Source organism: Lepisma saccharinum, chromosome 9 (assembly GCF_977018435.1).
Source record: "Lepisma saccharinum chromosome 9, izLepSacc3.1, whole genome shotgun sequence".
In the NCBI taxonomy this organism is placed as follows: domain Eukaryota; kingdom Metazoa; phylum Arthropoda; class Insecta; order Zygentoma; family Lepismatidae; genus Lepisma; species Lepisma saccharinum.
The window spans coordinates 64,503,576-64,525,942 of NC_139237.1; the positions used below are offsets into that span (position 1 = coordinate 64,503,576).

Below are 22,367 nucleotides of genomic sequence, written 5' to 3' on the forward strand. Positions count from 1 at the left end.
GCACATGCTGGATGGAAGTTTATTATTATTATTATTAATAATAATAATCATCATCTAATGTGATGTAATTTTTATCAATTTTCCTATAGCTGCAGGGATGCCTTTTGTACCATTGTTAAATAAAGAAATGCAAATAAGAACATATGAAGGATCTCACTGCTGACAGTTCCTTTGTGAGTGTAATTTCATCTTATCATCATTCATCCTCATTGCTGTGATTAGCCTAAAGAGAAATAAAAGCAATTTAAAAAGCTTTTGGGAAACTATGTAGCTCTACCAGATGATGAGATTCAAACCCTGCCAGGTCTAAGGTTTTTCTGGTTAATACGTATTCTCAAAAATATTTAAAAATACAAAACTTCTTGTACTTACATTTAGGTGAGTATCTATTTTTCTGAACGATGTTTCAGGAAACTACTGTTCCCTTCCTCAGGTTCTTTTTCTAGGCTATCTGAAATATTCCATAGCCACGTCAAATCGCTTCAAAAGCCAGGAAAAAGGATGGGTATAACTTTGGTGAAGGAAAATTTACTACAACTATTAAAACTCCCATCTCCCATGACTGTTTAATATCACAACAATAAAAACTTTTTCAGTCTAAAAGAACCATTTGAAGTTAAAAAGATAAAAAGGCACACGTAGGGATGTGACGAAGCTGAAAATTTACCGATGCCGATGTACTCGCCGATAATTTTTGGAACCGATACCGATTCCGATATTTAACCGATTCCGATACATAAGATTATTAAACAGAAATGGGATGTTATTTTCAGCATGACAAAAATAAATTTGCTATGTACATTTCTATTGCATATCATATGTATATACATATATATTCTCAAGAGATGCGAATGTACATTTACATCTACAGAATGTTATGTGAACCTTTAAGAAGAACATTGATTCTCAAGAGATTAAACATTAGTACACAAGCAGTTCTTTGAAATGCAAAATGAATTCCTGTTCTGCCAGATTCAACTTCAGAAACACGAGATTTGGAAGCACTTCAGGAAATAACCTACTTCTTCTCTTATCTCAAATCTCTTCAGCAACACTGAACACTCAATCACTGAATACTGATGCAGCAGGTATGCCCAAGTATTTTCTCAGGACTTGCTTCAGGTTTGAATATTCATTTTTGAATTTCCAATACAACAGCAGATCCTGGTTCAGCAATGTACTGTTTTATTTCCGATTTATCGTTAGGTTGATCCTCTGAATGAGTTTGCAATAATTTTATTACAAAAACTCTACAATAATGACGAATCATAACCAAATTTTCAATAAATCGTACAAAACTAGAATATAAAACTTATTAGAAGGTAAAAACTCTAGTATAATCTGTACCGGTTTAAATATCGGATTTTTGCCGATTCCGATACCGATGCCGATGTGTCAGTTTCGGCCGATTTTCATACATCTGTAATCGGTATCGGCACATCCCTAGACACACACCATTTCACTTCCCCGTATTGACTTCAGGATGACTCCTCGCTGAATGCAGGAAGTTGTCCGCGTGCTGTTTCCCCCTCACACACTTTCCCTACATTTCTCCTTCCTGCTTACGTCACATCAAATTCAAAGTCACGTATTTCTTGAGTCTCGCGAATTGTGTCTGGGGTAACATGGAAACCTATTTTCTTGTATTTGCGCTTTTCCCATTTTTTAAACATCCCTATCCAAATCTCATCCACATTTCCATCATCTCTGTTCAATTTCTTATCCCTACCCTTGCAAATATAGGAAGCCTCATACACGTTCCTCCTAAATGGTTTATTTTCCTCCCGAACCACCTCTTGTTTTTTTAATTTTATGTCCCTCCTCAATTATATGCTCGGACAGCACTGTTCTAGGGACTTCCTCCCTTATATCCTTGTCGTGCTCCTTCCATCGTATGTCCATACTTCTACCCGTTTGACAAATGTATTCCTTGTTATACTCACATTTAATACTGTAAATCCCTTTCTTCCCCCTCTTTTTCTTTACCTTTTCCATCTTGTACTCAGTGAAGTGTTTTCCCAAGATTCTCGGAGCTTTCATTCCACACTTAATTCAATATCCCCTAACGTAGTTTTTCCACCCTCCGATACCCCTTTGAAATATGGGATTCCTTCATATGTGAACTTCCCTTCTTCCTTCTCTTTCGCCTACTCCCCTTTCAGGCCTCTATCCTTCCCCGTTCAATCAAACTTTTTTTCACAGATTTTCCATGCTTTGTTTTTTCTGGTGGTTGCATTTGAACTATGATTTATTTATTTTTCAGGTGAGCATCAGCAAGAAGAGTTAGCGCTTCATAAAAACCACCCAGACATCAGTACTTGAATGTAACAACAAAAGGGTGCCTTCCTTGTAAATAAATCGGATTAAAAATGTTAAGGGGTTTCATTACCTTCTTTTTCTTCAAAGATAGAGGTGGTTTCATTTCCATCCCAAACAAAGAATGTGATGGAAAAGATTTCCTGTTGTGTTTCCACTGTCTTTAAAGAGCCTATTAAATTTGAAGGCCCACAGCCTTTCCATCCAGGTCCATTGTGTCTGGAAGAAACGAGGTACTGTCGCTTCAAAGGCAACAGAATCTGTTGCGGTAGCACTGACAGAGACAATTCCACACATGTTAAATGGCAATGTGAAAATATCAGGCGAAACCAGGGCTGGCTCGGGATCTCCATTGGTAGAGCAATGGCATGGCATGCCAGAGACCCAGGTTGTGAGTCCTTGCCAAGCCTGCATTTTCCACTGAATTTTTTACAAAGGAACAAATATCAAAAATAGGATGTGTGGTTAGATTATTTTAAAAACAGTTTGTTTAATGAACATTTAACATTTCAAACAAGTGAAAAACTATCACAATAAATGTGTAGTAGATCATACCTTGTGAATGTCATTAATAGCATTAGCATTAGAGAATACATTAGATAATGGTATCCAAACAGTTTATGTACAACTTTGACATCCAATGGGGATTTTTTTTTTTTTTTTTTTTTTTTTTTTTTTTTTTTTTTTTTTTTTTTTTTTTTATCAGTACAGCTGACCACTCAGGAGAAGATCCCTGACGGAAGTGAAGTGACGTAGCAGCAGGCGAGTCCACTATTAGGGTCGGGGATGTGCACCCTGAGTGAAAAACACATGTGGGCTCGCTGTAACTGGTGCAGCGAGGCAAGTCGTTTAGGGTTACCAGAAGTTCTCTTTCAACCGGATAAATCCTGTTTTTCGGGTACTAAAAATGCTGCAGGTGGGTTTTTAGGAAAATTTGGAAATATCCTATTTTTTGTGGTATAGACAGCTGCTAAACTTCAAGATTAGTAACAAAATGTTATTTGTAAACAATTGTTAATATTGTTTCCATTTTCAATTTCAAAGTAAAGAAATACAACACTCTCAGTTGGAAGCGCAAAGAAAATAAACTTTTCTTGAAACAAAGAAAAAATGTTGACCTTTGCGTCTCTTCCGTTGTCACCGCCACCCTGCGTGATGTTTTGATTTCAAACCATTTGTGACTTCTACCGCGGCTCTTGGTGAGCAGCAAGTTTCTGACAATAGGTAAGAATATGCAATTCGCTGCAGCTTACTTTGATTTGAGTTTCATGACAGAATTCAGAAATAAACAGTATTTTTTAACTGCCGTACTCTTGTTGTTACATGGCAGTGGAGAAGTGAAATTGTGTCGATCAGCGATCTGAACCATGCCAAAATGCAAATGTGTTTTTAGTGACATCTTACAAAAATGGTTTTCTGACTTTAGGCCTGGAAGAAAAAAACTCCGAGGCAGAATGTCAATTTATGCTATTTTTTTAAAGTAGCCAAGAGACCAAGCTTCACAACCGTATATTAGGAGCATAGTGAATAAATATTAGAATATTAAGACATTTGCCTACAATGAGGCCTATTATTAGTTATACAGAAAAGGTGTAAAATTATTTTACAGGAGTGTATGATCTATAAGCCCACCAAAACACCAGTAAGCCCAAAACGTGTGTCTTTGTCTAAAGTTAACAACATTTTGCAATCTAAAAATGCCTTCTTTTTTAAAGTTTGTCATCTGGTAACCCTAAAGTCGTTGCCGTATATTCTTTTAAAATTCTTTGAAATACAGTAAATAATGCACAGGATAAGCAATACAAAAGTATTCTGGCCACTGAAAGAAAAGCAGCAAACTGTTGCTGCGGACACACGCTCTGCGTGATTGATGCAAATCAACTTTCACACACTTCGAAAAGCCGCAGCGGAAGGCTTTCTGCTATCCCTGAAATCTGCAAATGGACCGGTCCGTCACCCCTCTTTTGGGGATCTTCTCATGAGCGGTGAGCTGTAGGTGTATATCCTTAGCCATTTTGTCATCTCATGTTGGTCATGATGAATCTGCAATTTGTTGCATGATTAATGTGCTTGATTTAAATATACTTTCCCACTAATTCCCTGCAACATTTGGTACTACTTTTCCCTAATCTACACAATGTTCTCTGAGGTCCAAATAAGCCGTATCAATGGTAACTGTGAATCATCTCGTCTATCCATAGCTGGAAGGAGAGATAGAGTAGACACGAATGTAATCTACTTTCATGGCCATGTCATCAGTTTCAGGATTCCAAGTTGGATACCAAAGATCCTTCTTTTCCCAGAAATCTCTCATCGGATGTTTTGATGACCAGTTCCATGGTTTTGGATAGGCCTGATTTGTGTATTCATCACTAAAGAAGGTTCCTCCCACTGCAACGTTCAGTATGATGAAGAACTGGAATTAAAAATATATAAAAATGCTAGATTAATCAGTATACAATAAGCTGTTTATGTGCAGTTTATTCAATTTTGAGGTTTCTTAACTGTATTTGTTCCTCCACAATCATTTATAGCATTTTAGTTGTATTAACTTCCTCCAAATTCCTGCATTGGAAAATCCATCCTTTATTTCAGCTCAAGTGCAAAGAAATCGAGTTTTCCTGGTGCCCGGTTGCAGATGACAATAACAGCAGAAAATAATTGAGCACTTAGTATTGCAAGTATATGCACATTAAGAATACAGTAGAACTTTTGCACCCATTCCCCCCCCTTTAGCTTCAATAGTTTAAAGACCACATCCCTCTCACTTCTCCTGATTCTTCCACCGATAAATGGCAAAGTGCCCAAAAATCTGGTTGGGTCAAACTATTTAAGTACTTTCAAAAGCACATGCCTCTTTTGCTATTTTTGAAAAATTCAAGTGTAGATTTTGATATGTAAAGAAAATTTATGGGTTATTTTTCAAAATATTTAGGTCATCAGGTTCAGAGACCTGCAAAAATATAGTGCAATAGTGTGATAGAATGGTTAACAAAATGCTACGATTCTAGTTGCCAGAACCTCATTAGTTTGCAATTGTTACAAACCATATATATATATATATATTTTTTTTCTCTACAAGAAGTATTTTTTCCAAGTGACTGCTTTGTTGTATTTTCTTATTTTTATTTGCTTTTCTACCTCTATAGGCTAATCACTGTGATGAATTATAATTATATGACATTGATGACACTCACATCAGACCTGGAGCCATCAGTAGCACTCAACATGCTCAGCTACCAAGGTGGCAAGTGACTGGGCCTAAATGGTATGCCATGGCCAGTGGCATGCTGACCTATTTCAAGGAGGAACCGCCACTTCTCATCTGCGCAAGGGGATGGGGGATGGTGGTGGACCTGATGGGCTGTGAAGCAAAGTGTGAAACACACAAAGTAGACAAAGGTAGTTGAATTCTAAGTACACAATGTAGTGATAAACATGAATTTACAACCTTTGGATTCATATACCTGTTTTCTTGAGTTGAAATTAAAAATTCCGTCTACCGCTTTGAGTCCACTAATGCACACATATGTCACCGTATTTACTCATGTATAATGCACACTTTTTTCCAAAATTTTTGCCCCAAAAACTGTGGTGCATATTATGCACAGAATAATTCACAGCCAACATGAAACTGTACAGGGTTATTCCGTGATTTTGGGACACTTGCATTGATTTTTCATGTTTACAGAACCCTATCATGTTATATATCGTTGTAAAGCTTAAATCCTGCAGTTTCTAAATATGGAAACAGTATTCCATTCAAGATAATGACACTAATGTGAAATGTGGTTGAAATAAGTTCATCACAAAATGAAGGAACGTTCTGATTTTTATGGTACTTTGGATGAAAGAAAACTAGGAAAAAAATAATAAAATTAAAATGTATTACTGGCCAAATAATATGACATACATGGAGTATGTAAATTCCTTAATGGAAGAAATCTTGTGCTGCTAACTGCTATTTGGAAGGTTCTAAATGTGCCTTGTATAAATGTTACATTAGTCACTGAAAGAAAAAGTATATATATTTTGAAGTTATTTTAGAAAAAGTTAAAAAGGAATGAGCAAAACCACGTATAAAAGTTTAAAGGCCATTTCACATGATTTTTCACTTTGTAATGTAATGTTCTGTGACACCAAGCAGTGCAACTCTGCTGGAATTCGAGCATGCACCTTCCGTGACATGGGATGCATATCAGCAGTATTTGTTGGGCGAGAAATTATAGAAAATAATTTCCTGAGCACTGCAAATCCATAACGTAATTTTGATCTCGCTTTCTATTACAGAATAAATAAGGTGGTTAAAGAGTGAAAGTTTTGGGATGCTAATCATAGTGGAGGGAGAGGGGGGAGGTGGTATGGGTTGGTGACTTTTTGTTTACACAAGACGATATTTTCCTCTTGGTCCACATAGCAACAGGTGACTCATTGAATAGGTATGATGTCATTCACTCTTGGTCAACATAGCAACAGCTTTATGACCTACAACTAAGAAAGCCATTTCTTGAAACTGGATTGTACTGCGCTTTATGTACGAGATACAATTTTTTTGTCACTTTTACCCATCAAAAACCAGGGTGCGCATTATACACGCACACGCACTATACATGTGTAAATATGGTAATCAGGACTAGACGTATAGTTTAAGTTAGGAATGAACGACTTATGTGGCTCCACCAGTTATCGAACCTGGAACTCCTTGATTGAAAGGTGATGACAATGCCACTATGTCATCAGTGGAAGCTCAGAAGGAGATGGTATGTGGAAAGCACTTTAAGGAAATGAGAAGAGGGTGGGCAGGTGAGGGAGAACAGACCAAAGGGGAGCACACCCTTGCTCGTCATATAAATATTTCAGATCCCTCACTTTAAGTTATCTTATTTCTAAGGGATTAAAGTACTTTAAAGAAATACTTTGGATGTGTGTGTGAAAAATATTATCATCATCACTTCTTGAGTTAAAAAATCATCTTTGTAAATTACTACCTGTACTTATGCTTCGGTAAAAGAAAGACACAGTGGCAAATTAACATATGGGAATGAAATACATACAAGTCATAAAAGCCAGTTTCGCAGACAAGTTAGTGCTTCATTAGCACACGTCATGTATGTGCTGAACGACTACTGCAATGCAATAGTTTGCAAGCACATGCACAAAATATCAGGCCCTCCTCCCACTTTTTACAATGAAATTGAATAGTATTTACGAAGCCAAGCAGAAATTAGTACTTCTCTGTCAAATGGTGCCATGAACTCCCCATCCTTCCAAATATTTGGACCTCCAGGTGTTTCGTCAAAGTTCCCAAGTTCCCAGAAACCACCAGCAGGTGGTGTTACTGTTCCTATCTTCTTTCCATCAATAAGGAACTTAAATGACGTGTTGGTCCATTCCATTTCAAAAATGTGGAAGTCATCAGCGAAAGTTCTGCCGCTTCCCTCTAAACTCCTGCAAGAAGAAATTGTGATAGAAGCAGCATCTGAGTAATTTGTAGCAATTGAATGGTTGGATTGTTGTTTCCATCAGACAAAGGAACATATGAATCAGAACATATATGATGAAATGAATTGAGTTTTGATTCACCAAATTTCATATCTGTAACTTGTCATTTATGAGACTTCTTGATCATTAACCTTCATTGTTTGATATTCAAAGGTACAATAACAGATCAATCAAGGTAGTTTATGTCATGGCAAGTTCTTATGTCCTTAGTCTTTAATAGTTGTCTCTTACAGAGAGAGGGATATATTAGAATTCCATGTTAATTGCACTTATCTATTGACTTGTGCTTTAACTATACATATTTTGACACTATTCTAACTCTACATTTTGACAGTATCTTTTCTCTTGTCTTCAAGTGAACAAATTTATTTTTGCTGCTGAGGATCGAACCTAACGACACCTGTTACTACAAATCTGGTGCATTAACTAAGCACCATAGAGTAGTTGATTTGTGAACTGTATTTGTAGTAAAATCAAAGGCCTGTCCTCACCATTTGCTAAAATAAATTTGTTCCCCTGAAGATGAAGATGTCGAAACATAGTGTTAGAATAAGAATAGTTAAAGTCACTAGGAAATAGATAAAGTCCAATTAATGTTGCATGCTATTGTAGAACCAGTGCCACTAATTAGGAGACATATCAGAAGGATATATGTGTTGCATTGTGCTTCAATTTTCATGACGTTGGAGCTCTGTACTGGAACATTGTCTTTCAAGATGTGGACACCTTTGCTGACCCCATCATAGACTGACTGGGGTATGTGAACTACTATCACACTGAAGTTCAACCATATGTGAATTGCTAATACTGCTGTAACATGGCACATCTGTCTCATATTCATCACAGGTCTACACTCCACTTGGCTTGATGATCACACTTATTGCACAACAAATTACAGTGTGTTCTATGTAGGTATGCATACCTGCATATAAAATTTCATTTCCCTATGCCCACTGAAAGTGTTTCTGTTTAAATCTGAAATAAAAGTCCCTCCTTTACCTTATCTTGTCTATCAAACCACAATTTTTATCACTGTAACTATAGTAGTTTGAGTTGTCTGAAGTAACAGTCTTAATGGAAAAAAAGTCTATTTTTTAAATTATTTTTTGAGGTTCTCTTTTGAAACATGGTATTGGAACATAAAGAAATGGATAGACCCATGGGCAGATGGACACTATACAAGTATTTTTCAATTGTATTATAAGTACTTAAAATTAGCATGTGTCCATAATAACATACTTACAGCTCCCAGTGTGTAGGCCTCCAAATATTGTATGTAGAGTTTGGGCCAAAATGAAGTGTTGCACCTGTTCGATCCACTCCATGTGACTCTTCATGGGCTGTGTAATTGAGGTTACATCTCAGCTCTAGGAGGTCTATTTCACCAGATGCAGGCCATGATCCGTAATGGTTTTCTACAGGTTTCAACCACACAGCTGCAATAAGGAAAACATTTACACTCTATTACAAATAGAGACATAGGTTCAATACCCAGTGGAGGCACATAGTGGTTCGGATCCCACTTTAAACTGTAGGTCCAGTCCCGATTAGCCTTACTGTGCATAAAGTGGACTTAAAACACCAAACATCAAACAGAGACATAGACAGGATAGTTGTACTTCTGAGGAGTGCAAATGTTGATACGGACACATGAAGAAAGAATTATGATATATTTGTGCTCACCTTTGATACTGTCTCATATTAACTAAAGTTTTAAAGAAATTATTTTTATAGTACCTGGCCATATCCAATCTCCTCGAGGCATTTTTGCTCTAACTTCTAAGCGGCCATATTTGAACCCAAACGAGCCAAGAGTTCTGATGCGTGCAGACTGGATGGGAAGTACGATGTCATCACCTGCTGTCCTGAGAATTTCAAAATGATAGATTTGTTATTCAAAGTGGGTCCATCTTCATCGTGGGTAGTAAATGAGCATTGGTCAGGTGGAATGACATCATTCACAACACATGAATTGATGAGAACAGATAAATAATTATTATGGTTCTTTATTATTCTTGTTCAATACCCGGTAGAGGCACCTAGTGGTTCGGATCCCACTTTAAACTGTAGGTCCAGTCCTGATTAGCCTTACTGGGCATAAAGTGGATTTAAAAAACACAAATTTATTCTTCTTACTCAAAGAGTCGTATTGACATGAAACGCAACGTAATAATAAGTTTTGCCTCTAAACAAATTAGGCACTTCATGTTGTAAGACATAACTTCACAGACCAACAGATAGCACTGAACAAAGAATGTCTGCTGATGCATCACTGAATCATGTGTTACGATGTTCATAGATGATGAGCAGTCTCATAGTGTGCACAACAGACATGGCTGTGGGGTGCATTTGGCATACAAAAAGAATATAATATTGAGGAAGTTATTGAATGAAGCCTTCAAGGACTGTATATAAGGTGGTGTTCAAGCTGGGGATGGCTGTATCATTTTCTGAGGTTTCAGTTACGTGGAAATAGTTAAGGTGACAATACATTTGAATGAGAAATACTACATTGAACTACAAGGCAACCAGGTGTTGCCTTTTGTGCCACATCTGCAGAAATAATGCAACATGGTTATTCCATGGTACCAATATGAGAAATTCATGCATTCACAGTGCTAAACTGTGTGTGATTGGGTTGATGAGCATTCTGGAACATTCATTCATCTCGAGTGGTTTGATGGAACATCTCTGAGACGTCGTGGAATGAGGAGAATACCAACAATGTCATAAAATCTGCCTGAACTATAGGATTGCTTGATGAACGAGGGGATGAATATTGATTTTGGGATACATCCAAAATCTTTGAGGAGTTCATGCTAGACCAACCTGTGCTGTTATTGAGTATCTCAGAAATGTCACATGTTGGGAACGTAATCCATGAATGCTACAGCCTTTCTGCCATCTCAAAGTTCCGGAATTACAAGATTTATAGTCCCAATTTCACTTAAATGGCAGCAGTCTAGATCCTCTCTGATTTTTGCATGCATTTTGGAAAGAAAGAAAAAGTGAACTGTATTTCTATATGCTTGTTGTGGCATGTGACTATAATCACTTATTGTTGATTTCTTTGTAGTTAAGACATTTCTTTAAATTACTTTAGCATGTTTTGTTTGCCCTGTTTGGCTGTATAATATGAGAGTAAAATCATCTCATGATAAAGATATGTTAGCTCATCTTTCTTTTTCCCCCAATGTCACCAAAACAAAAAAAAAAAGGCAATTTGCAATAAATTTGACCATATGATACCCCGTCCGAAAATTAGTAGTTTCGAGTTAATCGAATTTCTATTGTTTTTTTTAAATGACAATTTTCCACATAAAAATACGAATAAAAAAAAAAGCAGCTCATTGTATGGCACTATTTCAGCATTTTCAGATAGCTAACAAATAAGTGATTGGTTGGAAAAAAGTTTGTCCCAAATAACAATCACATGAAAGTAATGGGTGGGTCTAAACTTAGAAGTGATGATAAAAAAAATGCACTCTTAGTTTACTTGGCAACGTATTAATAACAAAAATGGTATGACACGAAGCGTACAAATTACTTAAATTACTTCCTTGTGTCATCAGCTATCCAACAAGGTACAAATGTTGCTAACATTCACATTTGTGTACAAGAAATAATACTTCATTCATCTTCATGTGAATGGAATCAATGAACAATACAATTAAAGAACATTACACGTCTTGCTCAAAGTGGGCACCTCCGTTACGAATGCAGGCACGCAGGTTTTTATGGACATTTGGTCTCGTAACTCATGATGTGATGGTGTCCTTGATGTGTCCTCTCCCTGAGCTCTTCTTGCGAGTTTACCAGTGTCTTGTAAACTAAGTTTTTCATGTGGCTCCAAATGTAGAAGTCGCAAAATGTCAAATCGGGGTATCGAGCTGGCCAGGGAATCGGGCCACCTCGGTCAATCCATTTCTTTGGGTAATTTTCATCCAGCCACTATCGCACGCCCAGGCAGAAGTATGGATGGCCGTCATCAACAATCATTTGATCGAGCCATTTTTCCTGCCACAAATCTTAAATGGCATCACTTATGAACATTTTTTGAGGAACGGGATGGCAATGTTGTTGGAGGATGTGCCTCTAGCTACAAGACATAACATGATTTACCAGCATGATGGCTGCCCAGCTCGATCCCCCGATCGATTTGATGCCTTGCGACTTTTACATTTGGAGTCATCTTAGCAACCCCAAAAACTATGGATTCCACACTAATATCGGATGATTTCCATTATTTTTACATGTCACCCCTTCCCACCCCCATCCCTAGGGGTGTCTTAACTCCACAGTATTTTTTTCAGGATTGTAAGTCGTGTGTGTACCAAGTTTGGTCATCAGGAATGTTACCAATTAGCTTAGTGACTCTGAAAGCTATGGATTCGACACTAATCTAGGTCATTTTTGACATTTAATTTTCACCCCTTCTCACCCTTCATCCCGATAGGTGATGAACTTGGAGTTGAATGGCATTGGGAGTGTCACTATTCATCTTAGCGACCCTGAAAATTATGAATTCCACACTAATATCGGTCGTTTTCGATTATTTTTACATGTCACACCTTCCCACCCCCACCCCTAGAGGTGCCAGGGGTGTCTTACCTCCACAGTATTCTTTCCAGATTGCAAGTGATATGTGTACCAAGTTTGCTTGAAATTGCTCCAGGCGTTCGAGAGTTATACCAGAAGAAATATATACACACACACACATTCATTTTTATATATTTAGAAGATATATTATTCAGATCTAGTCAAGTATGCCATAGAAAGAGAAATCAAACATTGCCTTTATCTAAAATTTAAACTCTGCAAAAATTCCAACTGTAGAATTTATTTCATTGTTTAATTATTATTATTTGGTACAGATAAGAAAGTTAAGAAAAGCACTTACGATACGCATGGCTCTTGGTTGCACCCTGGATACTCCAAGGTTCCATTGTAGAGAAAATCTTCCCCGAACTCATCTGCTGTCAGGGTGGGTTTAATATACAGCACGCCATCTTTCACATAGCTGAAATATGAAAAGTACTGTATCAAAGTTTGTATGGCCAAATTAAATGAAAGTTACAAGAAATTAAACTTTTCCATGCAGAAATGTCCTTCAACGAGCACTCATATCTATAAGTTTACATCAGTGGTAAAATGGTACTTTATGTGATTGTGTGTGTATCGGCACGTTTAGCAGGTGTTTACTTACATTGCACATATAATACTTGGATGCAAGCCCCACACACTACTGTTTCAAACTATAATGATTTGACTTGAAACTTGTTGGCAAAATCTGCAAACGTCCCTTCTATGGGAGGAGTTTTGCGAACATAAAAATTATGTTCAGATCTTTATTTACCTATATTTCAGCTGCAGATTTATTTCACACCAAAGGTAAAATGCCGACTGGGACGATTTTCTCTGCTACTGCCAATCCTCTTTTTTTTTTTCATCTTTCCTCAAGAGCAGTGTACAGGGGTACATTGTACTGCCTCAAATTTTTGAAAGGGGTACTGTACCCCCTAAATCATAGATTCGAGTTGTACCCCTTGTATCCCCCTCAGATAATTTGACAGACGTGAGGTGCTACTGTTAAAAGAAACTAGTATTTTCTATTCGCTCAATACAAAAAGTGTATATTGTTTATAAGCATTATAATTCCTTACCACAGGAATTCAAGCCATTGTAAACTTAATCTACTACATTGTGCTACTAGTTAGTTCATTGACCTGTGTTCTTGGAAATCTTTCTAAGATGAAAATTGTTTAAAATGTGTCCGAAACCATGGAATCAGTTAAAGTTTACTTTCATAAAATCTTGCTGTAGACGAATGCCCCATCGTGTAAGGGGAGTACATGTTTGTGAAGAAGTGGTCACGTCGATTCGAAGATATAAACCTGCATCAGAAGAGTATATGACTGAGTTTCTTTCCTTTTGAATTTTTCAAATTGAATTTTCCGAAACTAAATACTTTCACAATTCCTGCCTCGTCTTGTTTCCGAGATGCGACACGACAGACCAATTTTGTGGGGGGTACAATGTACTGTGACTCACCGATTATTTTCTTTTATTATTAACTTTGTCAGGGGATGTTCGGAAAACCTTTTTTTTTTTTTTTTTTTGAAGATAGAGATGGTACGGAGACAAAAGAAGTCTCAAATTTCGGGACGAGACTGAAATAAATCTCTGCAAAATTAAAACGAGACGATCTCTTTCGAAACTTTCGTATCATATTTGAGGAATTTTCTTAAAATAAATTGTGCCTTATTCAGATATACCAAGCATATGTCTTGTTCATATTTCAAATAAGTCGTATATTTTGTTTATTGTAATTGCAAAGTTAATCCATTAAAAGTTAATTTTTAACAGTGACAATTGTGAACCTATGCTGCATGATTTCATCTAGTCGGGATAAAATTTCGTATTTCGGCTGTTTGCAGCGTCGAACAAAATGTAAAGCCGAAAAAAACGTTATTAGGATTTTTTTGCTTTAATGACATATGTACGTTGTGGAAGTTTGAGTGGTGACACATTCGTCTCACCTCGATAACATTCCTAGTTGAAATGAAGCAGCGATGTTTCCTAGACATTAAAGCAGGGTGCGATTTGTGATTTTATTAGAAGGGAGATGACTTATTTTACCTATGCATTGGGTATGCTTAGAATTGCACATAAATTGCTAAGAATCTAATTCAAGTTCTAAGGTCTCCTATTTTTTTTCTTAATTAATAGAAGCAGTTATAAACGTGAGAGTTGTTTGAGAAGAAGCATCCATTCTTGAAGGTTGATGAGGCCAGATGACAGCACAATACGACCCATAGGAAATTAGTGGCGCTATCTAACGACTGACATGTTTTTGATACTGGGAATGACATCATTTACATCGAAAGAACAGTGTGTTGTTATCCATTTTCTTCACCTGCATGGAGTAACACCCATCGACATTAATCTTAAATTGACTCAGACATGCTGTGGTGGTGTCATGGATGTGACCAATGTGCGTTCGTAGGTCTCATAGTTAAAGGAATGTCGAATGTCGTATGAAAATAATCCAAAGGAGCCTCGCCCACGAACCAGCCGCCAGTTACTTCTTTGCTGCGAAAAGGGATGTTTTGGGACAGCGAAGGCATTATATTCACACATTGCTATGCTAAGGGTACCACATTGATGGGTACAAGCTATGGAACTGATTTGAGGACGAAGTTGCTTCCAGTATTGCGAAAGAAACCGCCGAAAATGGCTGCAGCTGTGTTCTTTCATCAGGACAACGCACCTCCTCATCGGGCGACCATTGTTCAGATGCTCTTCTTGGAAAACAAGTAAATCACATGCTCCGTCCATACTCACCTGATCTCGCACATAGCAAATTTTGGCTCTCTTCAACCCTCAAGGACAGTCTCCGTGGTCGCAAATTTTCCAGCACCTCCTCATCGGGCGACCATTGTTCAGATGCTCTTCTTGGAAAACAAGTAAATCACATGCTCCGTCCATACTCACCTGATCTCGCACATAGCAAATTTTGGCTCTCTTCAACCCTCAAGGACAGTCTCCGTGGTCGCAAATTTTCCAGCTGTTCCCCTCTTGCATCAGCGATTATTCAGTATACGGTACAAAACAGACTTTTAAAAAAGCGTTTGCAGAGGCCGTGCTATGGTGACGTCAGCATTCTGGAAAATGTGTATGTCTAGACAGTGATTATGCTGAGAAATGATGGCAGTTTCAGCTTTCTGAGGTGAGCATATTTTTCAAAATAAATTAGGAGACATTAGAACTTGAATGCACCTCATATCGAGTACAACACAAACATAACACCATTTATGGTTAAATTCTAAAGTCAAATTGTAAGAAAATTACATTAGTCAGTTGAATGCACGAAATAAATGACTCACTGCAGGTTCGATGATTTGCCAGTTGGCTTGTCAAGGACACTGTAATGCTTAGTCTTGATCAATTTGTTACAAATTTTTCTGCATCAAAGCTATGTACTGGGGGTCATTTGAAATGAAAAGCAGATTTAAAACTTCTAAACGATTTCTCTAATCTGTTAGGGTAAGGTTCTTGGCACTGAACTCGTTTTCAGATTCAACTGTAGATATTGGTACAATTTGGATTGGATTTACAAAGTCTTTAAGTGGGGTGGGAATGTGTTTTGGATTTTCTTTGTAGATACGAATACATTCGACTGATGGTGCGCACATGCTCTCTTACATTAAAGTTCACATTTTTATATAAACGAGAAATTAACATGTCACCACCATGGACGTCCGCAGGATTTTTTCCAGGGAGGGGCAAGGAAGGTATTTTTTTCCAGGGGGGGCCAACATGGCATATTTTCCCCAATAATAGTGTTCATCCCTCAAAAAACATTGCTTAAATTTGAATTTATCATGTTCGTACAATAATTAACACACATTATTGTGGCTGAAATTAAATTATATGTGTGAAATATGTAATTTTTGGTTCACTTTCGTTTTCCAGGGGGGGGCACGGCCCCCCTTGCCCCCCCTTCCGGACGCCCATGGTCACCACAAAACACATGTCTGTATCTGAATTTAATGTGACAACATCCGAAAAATAATCTAAACTTTTCAAAACGGCTCTTCATATTGTCCACCAAAGATTGAAACATAATATTTCGAACGTGTGATTTTCAACTTTTCTTGCTATGAGATCTGAAGGATTTCGGATTTGCATGTGCAATGGCAGTACTCGACTCAGTATTTTTTTTAAAGACAACACAACGCTATAGCTGTCAACAAAGGTTTGATAAGTGTTAAGGACGAAGTGGCCCAATATACGTCAAAGACAGGGCACAGTTTTCGTTCGATAGAAAGTACTTTTGAAACACCCTTTAGAAGTCTGAGAAAATACCGAATACTGCTTCTAAAGGGGCACTGTCCAGGTTACACATCTGCAATAAATTAGTTTAATGATATTTTATATATAGCTCTAAAATGAACTGAACTGAAGTGGAATTCTATAAGTATGATATATTTTATAATATGATTTTCATATTCAGTGGGTGGGAAATGATTATACCTGATTTGGAATTGCACAGGTTAGAGAAGGGGGAATCCTCCTCACCACCTTTAAATCGCAACATGCATTAAAATAAATAGATGTATCTTTGTTCGCAATTTCCACATTACAAAATCCTGATCTTTCCATTGCATTAAATTCAAAATGAGCTCAGAACAAGGTCCAGAGCTTTATATGTTTTGGAATTGTTATCTGGTCTTGAAATCTATTTTTAAGACAGCCATCAATTCTTTTTTTTTTTTAAAAAAAGGAAGAAAATGGTATATAAAATATTAATGCAAATTTTGAATTAAAAACTGGATATTCGCGTCTGAAATGGAATTTCCCATGTCCCACATTTTACTCACTCAGATATACATATGTGTGTGAAGTACACACATACACAATATATATATATATATGGAAGGTTGAAATTTTGTACCCCCCCCAAATGAAAAACGTTCCTGCGCCACTGCTCAAGAGCATGGACTTCTTATAACTATTAATTGTTAATTGACATATTTTAATAACAGTATTATTCATAGACTTATTGATCTTATTAACACATTATCAAATTATAATTATAACATGATAGGCATAGGCACTTGGTTAGGACCCCTTCCGAAATGTAATTTACATATGTGCATGCATGCATGCATCATGATTTTTTTTTTCAACATTGCACCCTTTAAATTTCATTCCGCACACCTATAGCCCGATCGCTTAAAGAACAAACTTAAAATTCTAGTTTTGTCTTTTTCGTCGAAAGGCATGGAAGGTCACATGAACACTTGAACCAATCGGCTTCGTCCAGTCGCCATGGGGAGGGAAAATTCTTGAGGTTTTCTGCTTTGCCAAACTTATGCCTGAAACAAAACAGGTGGCAAAGACAACCCCAACAGAACCAAGGCACGGCAAAGTCTAAAGGTTGCCGCAGGGTAGTGGCACCACATGCAAAAGAGCCTGCACAGACCCGCGACTCCTGGGCATGGAGGGGAAGGGCAGAGTGGAGCATGCTTCCTCATGGCCCGAGTTGAACCCATGGAAGGGCAGCTGCGCAGAGACTTATGGCCGAAGGTTCTTTTTCCTTGTGGTCGTTTTATAGCAAACAAATGGATCTCTGATCCTCTGCCTCTCCCTGATACGCGAGCGAAGTGCGTATGTTGACAGCAGATGTCATTTATGACCATTGAACTATATATAGTTCAATGTTTATGACTAAGCAAAAATAAGTCGTGTGTCGTCACAGCTTTTTGTATTTGAAAACTGACATCTGAACACGAAAGCCTGGATTCGTTCTTTGGTCGGATGGGCCTTAAGATGATCAATCCTGTCGCCGCCGATGACCGTGTTCCTCCGGAAAGTCTATTTTCACAGCAGACTTGCGGTCTTGAATAATTTGGCGGTTCTGTAGTTTTCATTGTGCAGTCAACGGCAAAGATAATGGTAGGCAAATTGTCCACCTCTATTTTCATTACTTTTTTATTCTACATCCTATGTTGTTTTAAGGAAAGAAACTATGTTGGTTCGAAGCAAGCATTGTTCTCTGCTTATTGACGTCAGTATTTCAATTCATTTCATCACATTGTGTAATACAGACCTAATGAAAATGGTGGTGGACAATACGCCTACTGTTTCTTTCGCCGTTGTGTGTACGCCCCCCCCCCCTCTTTCCGAAACAAACACACACGCCCCAGTGGCGAACCGGTAACATTCATCGTTAGTTTTAGTAGTTTCTAAGTGTGATCGCTTAATTTTTAGACGTCAAGGTGGGCGATAGCTCACACCCATCGAAATTAAATTAAAAGAGGCGAATCCATACAGAAATGTCTTATATTCCACGCATCATATCGATTTTACACAGTAAGTGCAACTGCAAAGAATACTTAACAATAGCAGGCGTTTACCAGTTCTTGGAATTGTCCCTGTAGTACTCGAATTCGTCGTTTCCTCCCCGAAAAGCAGTCACAAGAAAATCCCACGTCGACCTGTCAAGTCTGTGGAAGTCTTCTTTCCAAATCAGTTTGTATCTTCCCCGCTTCCCGTGTCCGTGGCGGATCTTCGACACCGACACCCCTGCAAGCAGGCCGATGGAGACAAGTGCCAGGATTCGAAACAACCAGTGCAACATTATGTGTGCTACAGGACTGGGCAAAGATTTTTATTCAGCTTATTTGGTCCCTGTTATCTACCACAGGAAACTTCTGTGGTCAGTCATGTGCAGAGCCCGGATATTGTTCTAAATGCTTAATTTGCACCGTGAACGGATCCATGAGCTTTCAGCACGGAAAAATGTTTTCGAGTACAACCAGTAGGCTATGTGAAATGGATTTTTAAAATTATTTCTAGAAGAGGAGAAGGGACAGGGAGATGTCATCCGTTGCTGGATTTAGGTGAAACCAGGAAATTAATCTACAAGGGTCGTTCAAGGTTGACCGGGACTTTTATTTCTGCAGAGGAAATAGGTAGCAGAAGAAACACCAAACTATGTCAGTTTTTCAAAGTATTCTCCGTGCGCGCCGAGGCACCGTTGCCATCGTTCTGGCAGCTCCCGAATTCCTTTGGCGTAGAAAGAACTTGGTTGTTGTCGTAGCCACTGGAGGACATCGCTGCGCAGTGCTTCGTCTGTCGTGAATTTCTTCCCTCCCAGATGGTCTTTAAGGGGTGCAAACAAATGATAATCACTGGGGGCTAAATCCGGACTGTAGGGGGCATGGGGAAGAACTTCCCAGCGCATGTCGGCCAGAGTTGTTGTTGTCACATTGGCCGTGTGAGGGCGGGCATTGTCATGGAGAAGAATGACATTTCCAGACAACATCCCAGGTCTTTTCTTGCGAATGGACTTTCGTACAGCACCACTCAACAATATGGAGTAATACTGGGCATTAATCTTGCTCCCTTTGTCCAGAAAATCCACATGGATAACGCCCTTCATGTCCCAGAAGACACTTGCCATGATCTTTTCAGCGGACGGCTGCGTTTTGCTTTTCTTGGGGGGCGGGGAACCTTTATGCCGCCACTCCATGCTGCGTCTTTTGGTCTCTGGGGTTGAATTGTGCAACCATGTTTCATCACACGTGATGATGGATTGCAACAATTCATCACCTTCTGCTCGAAACCGATTCAGAAGCTGTTCACAGACCGTCCTGCGTGTCCACTTCTGTCAGCTGGCGGGGAACCCACCTTGCACAGATTTTGCGGAAGCGTAAGTGGTCGTGAATGATTGTCTCAACACTCCCGACACTGATATTCACCTCGGCAGCAATATCCCACACTGTTACTCGCCGGTTCTCAAGAATCATTTGCTCAACACGTGCGATATTCACTGGTGTGACTGCAGTCGGGCGAATGTGTCCATGCGCTTCATTTGTCACCAGCTCCCGTCCTTCGCGAAACTGCTCACACCATTCGTACACTCTTGTCCGCGACATCGTTTGTTCACCATACTGTGCTTGCAATCGTCTGAAAATCTCAGCTGGTTTCACTTTCTCAGACACACTGCTTGCCGCCATGTTCGCTGCAACTGCTGCGCATGCGCGAAATACGTCATGCCGGGCGCTAGTTACTCGCGAAGGAATACATTACGTCACCCGCACGTTTCATCATGATCCGGCTATTCATCGATTTTTTACGTACGAAAATCCCGGTCAACCTTGAACGACCCTTGTATTTGAAAGGAAATCCGCTCTCTTTTGTAGGGAGGATTCTGTGAAAATAATATAAAAAGTACATAATGGATCGACTTCCTCGCACATTTAGCTATATTTTCGGAGTATTCACTATTCCAATGTTCATTCTGCTCAGTTTTCATTGTAAAGTGTTTCTTGATAATTCTCTAGTGTTGGTACGTACCCTTTACAATAGTCATATTGTTTTCAACTAGGATATGTTATCCGAGGATCCTGCTTCCTTTCATTCTAGAAATACCGGGATAACAATAACCACAGTCCCGGATATTAGAGATTATTTGCATTACGCATTCCAAAAATATTTCCCAGGGTGTAAAGGCGCGTCCCCACTATGCCGATCGGCAAAGCCAAATAAATGATCACCTGTCATCGGCATGATGCGACTGGCTGATCGGCATTCCGGTTCCAAACTGACTAGTAGCGGTGTACTTCAAAGGAAGTTGCGCCGATTACTGAGGACGGCCAAACGCTGAATTTAGTTGCAATCTTTGTCAGTAGAGGTTCAAAGTCGCAACTTTTCACATGAAATAGTTTCTGAACTCAACGTCACATCTGTAATAAGTTACATCGTCTAATATCACGTCTTTAATTAAATCACTTATCACTTCAGCTATATTAATTTCAACTTTTCAGATTTGGACGAATCTATAATCTCATGGACGCTTAAATAAGTTAATACCACTAGAAATCAACAATTACAGAAGTTTCCTGCTAAAAGCTCATCTTCTTCGTCATACATTTTAAATAGAGTATTTATTTCACAAGTGCTGTCAACGCTATGTCCCGCCGGAAGGTAGTGATTGCTGCCACTACAGTTTTAAGCAATTCGATTGGCTGACGTGACGTCATTAGTGAGGCTAGGTTAGGTTAGATAAAAGAAGAGGAAGAAGAAAGAGAGTTGTGGTACTTTTCCAAACGTTCCGGAAATGTCTGTACCAAACGAACGAAAACATGACTGCGCAAGTAGGGACTCGAGAAAGTTTGACCAATGAAAGCCTGAGAGGGCAGTGAATACATGGAGGGAAATACGCGGCTACAGCTACCAGCCGTTAGCAGCAGCGCGCACTGCTTCGCTCCACCCACTCGCTTTCTTCCCTTCTCTGCCGTTATGTGCACACTTGTTTCACGAATCCCCGAGACAGAGCGTAGGCGTGGATTAAGTTTGTTTAAATCCACTTTATGCTCGGAAAGGATAATCGGGACTGAAGCTACAGTGAAATCCAAACCACAATGTGCCTCCAACGAGTATCGAACCCAGGAATCCTTGATTACAAGGCAACGACGTTACCTCTTCTCCATCGGGACTCGACCAATGCACGTCTCCACAACGCAGTGTTGTGAGACATCCATTGATTTCGGCGAAGTCGATCGGCCTTGTTGTGGCGACCGGCATCGTGAATTTTTTTTTCCTTCCACGAACGAGTAGTACACCCTGCACTGCCTTTTGCAGACTAGGGAGACTCACAACCAGCAGTGGCGGGGGGCAGTTGTCCCCCAACTTCTTGCCACTTTTACCCCTGCACTATGCTAAACCTTATCTACCAAGGAAAAGTAAACTGTCCTTTCCCCACCCCGTTTTGGCACCTTGTCCACCCAGTTCTGGAACCCAATCGACGCCACTGACAACCAGTATACTCCTCTGTGGGGTTCATGTTTCTTTTTCATACATATTTGTGAATGTCTTTTCATCTTATCACCCTTCATCCTCCTCTTCGCCATTAGCCAAAAGTAGCAGAAAAGCGGAGTGAAATTAATCAAATAAATGAAGCAAAAATCCCATCTATCGGGCCGCGTGAGATTCTGCTGAAACAGTTTTTCCCTGATTACAAACTTTTATTGCTAAAG

The 22,367-nt window shown here is 38.9% G+C and overlaps 2 protein-coding genes across 2 annotated transcripts in view; one reads left to right on the forward strand and one right to left on the reverse strand.

The window, feature by feature from the left end:
* The window catches only part of LOC145992460 (tRNA (uracil-5-)-methyltransferase homolog A-like), a 30,658-nt gene extending 28,289 nt beyond the window's left edge, over positions 1-2,369 (forward strand). The window contains exon 11 of the mRNA XM_083128843.1: positions 2,264-2,369. Within this exon, the coding sequence (XP_082984969.1) occupies positions 2,264-2,287 (24 nt within the window). The 3' untranslated portion in view covers positions 2,288-2,369. The remainder of the gene's footprint in view (positions 1-2,263) is intronic.
* A 655-nt stretch (positions 2,370-3,024) lies between these two features.
* Positions 3,025-18,968, reverse strand: LOC145992086 (beta-1,3-glucan-binding protein-like). Its single transcript, XM_083128306.1, has 6 exons — positions 18,741-18,968; positions 12,719-12,838; positions 9,556-9,683; positions 9,062-9,254; positions 7,548-7,764; positions 3,025-4,732 (listed from the first exon to the last, which is right to left on the reverse strand). The coding sequence occupies exons 1-6, from the start codon at positions 18,962-18,964 to the stop codon at positions 4,508-4,510; spliced, it is 1,107 nt and encodes a 368-aa protein (XP_082984432.1). The 5' UTR covers positions 18,965-18,968; the 3' UTR covers positions 3,025-4,507.
* Between the last annotated feature and the right edge of the window lie 3,399 nt (positions 18,969-22,367).